Genomic DNA, 8,032 nt, shown 5'->3' on the forward strand with positions numbered 1-8,032 from the left:
GCCGCTCCCCCCCCGCCCGCCGCCAGCCTCCTCCTGCGCCTCTCGCACCGTGCGTGGCCGTCGGCTCATCCCCATGCCAAGGTCACAGCTCCGGGGGAGGTTCACGGCGTTGCTCTCCAGAGAGCCATCAGTTGGGGATGGCTGTGAGCGTGGCTGGGCTGGAGCTCCCTGCACCTCCGATGGGTCAGTCGGGGTCTACTCAGTCTCCTCCTGGGACATGGGGAGAGTGGGAGATGAGTTGGCCAGGTCTCTGCACCCAGGTGCTGGAAAACCCACCATCCCTGCGGATGCATCTGCTGCAGGCAGCCCTGGCAGGGAGGCAAGCAGGGCAGCTGCCAGTAGCCCGAGGGTCACTTGAGGGCTGCCCCTCTCATCACATCCCTGGACCAGGCTGGCACGGGCGGCGAGGAAAGCATCCCTCCGCCCAGCAAAGCTGCCTTGCCTTACCCGCCGCGTGAACCAAAGCTCCGCGAAGCATTTGAGATTTGTCCGTCAGTATTTAATATCAGCATCCCTGACCCGCCGCACACACCCCCCCCCCCGGCTCCGGGAAGGCTCCGAAGGGCCGCGTTTGTATGCGGCGCACGCAGACAGACAGCAGCCGGGAAGCGCCCGTCAATCACGGTCCCTTTCAGCCTGTCACCTCAAAATAAAGGGAGAAAGAGGGAGTGGTGGCTCCGATGGGAAACTGGGGCTGCCCATGCCAGTCCCCCTCCGTCGGTGTGGGAAGGGACATGGGATGCGCCACCCCAGAGGTGGCTTCGGCCACGTGTGGAAATTTCTAGGTTTCAGTGATGCTGTGCAGATAGGAACCCCCAAAGCAGAGGTCTGGGGTGACTTTCTCAAGGAAAAGGAGTTGCACAGAGAACGGGGACTGTGTCCCAGGGGAAGGGGGGATGTCTGTAACGCTGGCTAGCTCACTTGGGGGTCTTCCAGCAGAAACGTTGTGCTTTTGGAAATGGCAAAATATTTGGTTTCATGATTTTATTGAAACCCACCACCACCTTTCTGTTTCAAAACTTCAGACTGTCATTTCAAAAGGGACCTAAATTTAAAAAAAATACATTTTAACGCAGATTAATCAATACAGGAATGTTTTAATATTGTGATAAAAATTGCTTGCATCACTGTATTTTTGTTCCAGTTCTTCTAAGTTGAGCGGGTTGGTTTTTATTTACAAATATTCACTGTCAGTGCTTCGATGAGGCTTTTACTGAGCTGTCCGTGGCAGTGGTGGGTTTCCACCATTGCTGAGCACGTCTCCCTGTCCAGTGCCCTGCCTTCCCCCTGCCAGCTTCGTACGTGGTTGAACAACCCCAAAAACTGCCAGCCAGGCCTTGTATAGCTTTTGAACCCCAAGCTACGGAGGAAAAAAAAATATAATCTATTGAGAACTAAAGCCTGCAGCATCCCTAGGATGGCAGAAATGAAGGCGCTCCCACTGCAAATTAAGGGTTGGTAATTTGTTGTTGGTTTAAAACCTGTTGAAGTCCCTGTGCAGAGCCTGTCCTCCTCTTCTGTGCAGCCTCCTGTAGAGAAATGTAGTCTCAGAGTCCCCTTTGTAGCTGCTGGGAGGCTCAAAGAAGTAGAGAGGGGAGAAAAGATGGCATTTGCTCTGCAGCCTCCTGCTTGCAGCAGGAGGGAGCTGGGCACAGAGCTGAAGATCCCAGAGGTGGAGGGAAACATCTCTGGATCCAGGCTGGTGTGCCTTGCTCAGGCAAAAATGTCAAATTAATTGCTAGATCTGGAGCTGGAACAAAATTTTCCTTCAGGCCCACCACAGGCTGTCCAGGGGTGTTTCAGCTGGGTTGTCCATGCAGGGGTTATCCATGCTGGGGTTATCCTATGTGGGGCTACCCCTATGTGGGGTTATTCCCAAGTGGGATTACCCATGCATGGGATTATCCGTGCATGGGGTTATCTGTGTGAGGGGTTATCTGTGCATACTTTTCCTCCCCGGTCCCTGTAGAGGAGCTGGTACTGCCCAGGGCTGGTCCAGCCCTGTAGGGATCTGGGACACCAGCAATGTCCTTTGCTCTCTCCCCATTATTACCAGCAGTAGGCTGTGGTTTTTATGCCTGTGACCTTTTAGTGCCTAAGATCTGGGTTTATTGTGGGTTTATAAGGAGCTCTTTATGGGTTCATACTGTGGCAGAGGTTTTATGGGGATTTCTCTGCATCCCACGTTGTCCAGGGATGGGGGAGTCCTGCATTTGGGCAGTGAAAGATGCCTGGTCCGTCTGGCATCCCTCAGCAGGAGCTGTTGGGGTCTCAGCGGTTTGGAAACAAAGTCATTTATTCAGCGACCTAAGTATGGCTTTAAGCGTCTAATATTAGGCAGCCGTTTACCTAAATCTCACACCTTCCTGTTTTGCAACCTGCTTTGGGCTTAGAAACATCCATTGCTCCATTGGTGCTGCTGTGCGTAATGGGCAAAGGTTTATGGCTCTCTAATCAGTGCCCTGGAAATAGAGATTTTGGGCACATTCATTCATGAAGATTAGATAGCAGCAACGTAATAGCTTATCAATATTTTATTACTGAGAGCAGTTAGTAATCCCAACAGGTAGGGCTTAAACTTCATTTAAACAGGATGAGTATGTGTTACCAGATGAATACAAATTGCCTCCACTTTGACATAAAAGAGACATAATTAAAGATGAAATGACTGCAGAAATATTATCACAAGCCTGTGTTTCTCAGAGCTGGAACAAGAAAAAAATGACCCTTCAGAAGGAATGCTTTCAAGGGAATATACATATGTACATCTTAGAGACAGACAGTTCTATGTAAACCTGGGAAATTAAGTTGAAGGTACAAAAATAAAAGCTCCTGATGGCATTGTCTGGAATTATAAACTCCCTAACCTCCACCTTCTATTGGATGATTTTTCCCCTTTCTGTAGCGACAACAGCATTTTATAAAAGCTTTATAACACCCCTTTCCTACTTCTTGGGGGATGCTACAATTTGCTGAGGTGCCCAGGATTTGGCTGGCACGGGGAGAGTGATGCACCCCATCCCTGTGCTCGCTGCCACCGTTTTGGGAAAACCTGGGAGGGAGTGGGCAGATCTCATGTGCCGGCATGAAGCGTACGCGGGAGGACCCCAAGGTGGGAGCGAGCCAATGCCAATAGAACGGGATACATTTGAGGCCCCCATTCCCGACCCTTCGACCCCTTGACACCCGGCCCCAAAGGTTGCTGGGCACGGCTGGAGGGTGGCGGGGTGTGCACATGGGTGCGCACATCTGGCGGGGCAGCTGTTTGCTCGCCAGTGGTGGTGCGGGGCACCGGGAGGTGATGCTCTGCGGCCGACCCTGCCCGTGGGTACGTGGGGAGGCAAGCGTGTTCCTCTGCTCCCGCATGTCCCTTCCCTCCTCGTGTCAGTGGGATGCACAGCCTTGCCGGGGCACGCTGGCTCCCAGCAGGCAAGCTTGATGAGACAGGCACAGATGTGACCAGCTGCTGCCCACTCTCTCGGGCCCGCCTGTCCCCCTCCGGCGGTTTGCACAGCTGACCGTCTTGTTTATCAGCTCTTGGGCGACTTCAGCGGTGAAATGAAAAGGTGAAATGAAGCCTGGCTGGGGTTTCGGGGGAGCAGAGGCTGCGCGTGGGCTGCAGCGAGGCGCACGCTCCTCTGCTGCTGAGGACCTTTTGTTCCGCAGCATCTCTGGTGTTAGGGGCTCCTTTGCCTTGGGAGCTACCTCTGAGGCACGAAGACACATGTGTGCCTTGCTTGGTCCCCCATCTTCTCGTTTTATGGACTATGAAGCTCCTCGCAGAAACTTTTAAAGTTTTTTTTTCCCATTTCCTGATGGTTTTGCTGCAAGGGTTTTGCGTACATCTGTTCCTCTCCTTGTTGGAATGGGGCTGACTCAGCGCTTTTCATTTCCTACGTGGTAGCCAAAAAAACAAAAAGAAGGATTGAAAGCCCGCTGGTGGCTGCAGGGCTGCTCTTCCCCTGCCCTAGCCCTGCAGCTCCCTGACCCCACAGGTCTCCCACGGAGGTGACATACGGGATGGGGACCATGGAGGTGGGAGCTATCTGGGGTGGGTGAAGGGCTGGATGCAGCGCTCCCCATATGGGTCCCCGGGGCATCCCCAGGCTGGGACACAGGCGATGCTCGGAGATAACCTCTGCAGGATGTGTGCTGACTTCTGGCTTCTCTTTCTGGGCCAAAGTCATCAAGACAGGGGAATAATAATGTCCAGTTCCCACAGATATTTAGGACGAGGCTGAGTAAACAGTGATTTTTTTTCTGTATGGGGCACAAGCCAAAAACACAGATATCTGGGGGTGGCGAAGAGGTTCTGGTTTGGTACCTTCAAACATCTCTACTCGGGGAAACATCCCGTTCGCTTAAAATATCCAGCCCAGGGTTTAGCTCCAGGTGCCTCCAAGTCCTCTCAAGCCAACACTGATGCTGCCACCTCCGTTCTGCTCACCTCAGTTTCCCCAACTGTAAATCACTGATCATGCTACTGAGCTTTTCGGTAAGGACACTTAAAGTCAGAGAAAGAAAAGCTCTGTTTCAACCTAAAGTGTTATTGCTGTCGTTATTATTATTGGCTTTTAAGTATAGAGCCAGTGTGTTGAAACTTGGGAACTGTACAATTAGGGATGCCTCAAACACTGTCACATCAATGTCAAGGAACAAGCTGAGCTTTTTCTTTTCCTTTTGACACATCAAGTGTTCAGTCTGCCACCAGCCTTAAACCAAAACTTGCTGCCGTGGAGATTTTTATGATATGTTAGACATTGCTGATATGTTTGCTAGCAGTAACAGGGCTGTTCCAGTGACCCAGACCGGAGGGACTGGATGGTTTGTGGGTGACCAACAGTGTGGATGCTCTCTGCAGGTGCTTCTTGAGAGACACAGATGAGCTCGCTGGCCCCATCACCATCTCCAGCATCACCTTACATCTAGGTGTGAACTGGAGGCAGGTGGACATATAGGGTTGGCTTGATAAAACTCATGTAAATGTGCTGTGTCCCATGTCTTGTGGTGGTGGTGGCTGGACTGTTGGGTTTGACGCCTGTTTGCTTTTCACCCGGAGCATCCGGATGTTGGGGTCTTTGTCCTTTGACTGTATTCATGGTAAGCACCTGGTAACAGGTCAACCGAAAATGCTAAAGTTGACCCAAAGACATCATTCCCCATTGGCACAGGGCAAGCTCACAGCAGGGGCCGTCTCACTGCGGGGTGCCATCACCGATGTGCCCAGCCCCGCAACACAATCAAAGCACCAACAAGATGACACCAGTGATCCTGTGCCAATGCCCATCTCCCCACCATGGGTGCCCCGTCCCTCGTCCCCAACACCGTGCCACCCACCGGGTGTAGCTGCGGTGCTGCTGGGTGTCCCAGCGGGGTCTCCTCTTGCTCCCCCAGGCTCTTCGCAGTGAAGTGCGCCGGGTGCCTGGAGGCCATCGCGCCCAGCGAGCTGGTGATGCGTGCCCAGAAGAGCGCCTACCACCTGCGCTGCTTCTGCTGCTGCGTCTGCGAGCGGCGCCTGCAGAAGGGAGACGAGTTTGTGCTGAAGGAGGGGCAGCTCCTCTGTAAGAGCGACTACGAGAAGGAGCGGGAGCTGCTGAGCTTGGTGAGCCCGGCTCTGTCGGATTCTGGTAAGGGGCCGCCCGCGCCCGGCGTCTCCCTGGCTGGTCCCGCTCCGAGGCCCCTACGAGTGCGGTGGGGTCTGGAGGTGAGGTTTGGGCTCGCTGCCCTGAACCTCTGCCCTGTGGACCAGAGGGAAAAGCTCTCTAAGCACCATTGCACCCTCCAGTGACAGCCTGTTCCACCTCGGTGGCAACAGCGTGAGTGGGGACCTCAGCAGTGGAGGGGCTGCAGGGCTGGAGGATGCTCAGGGACCATCCCATCTCATTAGGCTCTTTTCTGGAAGGGTTTGTGCTCCTGGGCTTTGCAGAACACCAGCACCCTATCCCGAGGGGTGTGCAGCCTCCCCGGGTGTGGAGGGAGAGCTGTGCTCGCCAAAGGTGACATCTCCCACCTCCTCGCCCCAGGGAAACGAAGGAGCTGCCCCTGGTATAAATACACTGTAAATTAGAGTTTTCTTCCTAAAAAATATCACGGTCCCGAGCATCCCACTGACTACCTTGGGGTAAACCTTCTGTGTCCCTCCCCTGTGCCTCACTGTCCCTGCCTGGGACTCTGGGAAGGCTGGAGCACAAGAAGTGAGCTGCTTCTGCTGTAGCCACCCTTTTTAATACTGAGGGGAAACTGAGGCACAGAGCTAAAACATGAGCTGGTGGCAGGGAGCCTGCAGATCTTGTGTCCCCAGCGGCTTCCCAGGCAGTCGATGGCCACAGCCAGACTGCAGACCCAGCGTGGTGACGCTGCAGGGATGCCACAGAGCCAAGGGGTCTGCAGGAAAGGTGGCACCGTGGCTGGAGGTGGACAGGGGAGCTGGCACCCTGCTCCAGCCCGGGTGTCACTGCCGGCTTAGGTCATCCCCAGCATCAGATCAGCATTAAAATATTTATCTACAGTCAGTGCAAATCAAATCTGAATGTTTCCCAGGAAGACAAATTTAGTAAGAAACCCCAGCAACGGGGGCCGCGGGGGGGTGGGGGGTGGTGTGGAAATTATCTACTATCAGAAATCCTCATGTTAACGCCGTCCCCGCAGAGCCCCGCTCCTCGCGAGGCTGCGCAGCCCCACGCCGCGTGCCCGGGTCGCTCGGCTCCTCTTAAAATCCATCATCGGGGGAAAATCTGCTTTGCAGAGGGAAGGATTTCCCTTTGAAATGCCGTGCTCTGGAAAGGCTGCCAGCAAGCTGGGGGGAGCCTGTCTTTTCCCTGCTAGAACGAAGCTCTGAATTAAAAAAAAATAAATAAAAAAAAAATCAGCATTATGAGCCTGTTTGGGAGGGGGTTGTTAAGGTGTGAAGTGGGGCAGGTCACAGACATGGCAAAGACCGGTGCTCACCATCAGGCACAAGGCGATGCTGCAGCTGGGGGAAGATGCATGGGGTACACGGATGGTTTTGGTGGGAATGAAGAAAAAAAATGCCCAAAGCCCCGTGTTCCTCTTTAATAGCATGCTCCTCAGCAGCGAGAGCCCGGCTGCTTTGTGGCTGGCTCTATCCAGCTCTGCAACCCTGCTTTCTTGAAAGAGAAAAATCCTTCCCCCAAATAATGGTGATGATATTTGAAAACTAAAGAGTGAGGCCATGGGAGGAGGTGGCTGAAGGGAACTGGTGAGTGATGGTCCAATGCTGGAGGAGCTGGAGAGGCAGGAAAGCAGCAGGATCCAGCACACTGGCGCTGGCTCTTGCCTTAGCCCTGGGAAAGTCCTTAATTGATTGAAGAATTATTATTTTTTCCTTATGGGATATGCAAACTCTTTCAGTTAAAATAGGAACCAATGAGGAGACATCCTGCAGGAAAATAAGTGAATTGGCCTCTGGTCCCACAATGTTTTGGGTTTATTCCTAGTGGGGGAAAAGGTCAGTTTGGGAAAGGTTGGGGAGCTTTTCCTCCCCAGCGACTCATCGGCCCGTGGTCCAGCCCCACTGCCAGGGGCTCCAGCCAAACCGAGAGCTTCAACTAGCAAAAACCTCGATGGGAAATACTTATTTCTGTGGAAACTCCAGCCGAGACCTGAGGGATGCGAAGGGCCAGTGTGGGATCAAAAGGGCATGACAGCCCTTAAGCTGGTCAGAAACCCAACCCGAAGCCCCCAGCACACCCTGGCAACTCTGGGCTGGGGGGTCCCGGCCCTTCCCATCTCCCTGCAGACCCTGTAGCTTAGCCCGACCGCCATCCCTGCCTGGCTTTGCTGGCCACCGACAGTTTGTCTCGAGATGGTGCGTGGCTCTGGGGATGGTGGCACAGCGGGGACCGTCCCAGGTGCGCATCCCATGCAGATGCTCTGCGTGGCACAGCTTTGCCCCCTCCTGCCACATCTCCCCAGGGGGACCCCACTGCCACGCCATAGGATGCAGAGGGGTGCCGCCGTTCCGGCACTGGTCACGGATGCCCTTCACCAGCAGCATGCGATGTGCGCGTCC

General features: G+C 54.0%; 1 protein-coding gene across 1 annotated transcript in view; it reads left to right on the top strand.

Moving 5' to 3' along the window:
* Positions 1-8,032, top strand: part of LMX1A (LIM homeobox transcription factor 1, alpha) — a 45,300-nt gene that overhangs the window by 33,424 nt on the left and 3,844 nt on the right. The window contains exon 3 of the mRNA XM_009892915.1: positions 5,395-5,627. Coding sequence (XP_009891217.1) covers positions 5,395-5,627 — 233 coding nt within the window. The remainder of the gene's footprint in view (positions 1-5,394; positions 5,628-8,032) is intronic.

This window comes from Charadrius vociferus, unplaced genomic scaffold, assembly GCF_000708025.1.
Source record: "Charadrius vociferus isolate BGI_N301 unplaced genomic scaffold, ASM70802v2 scaffold39, whole genome shotgun sequence".
NCBI classification, from domain to species: Eukaryota; Metazoa; Chordata; class Aves; order Charadriiformes; family Charadriidae; genus Charadrius; species Charadrius vociferus.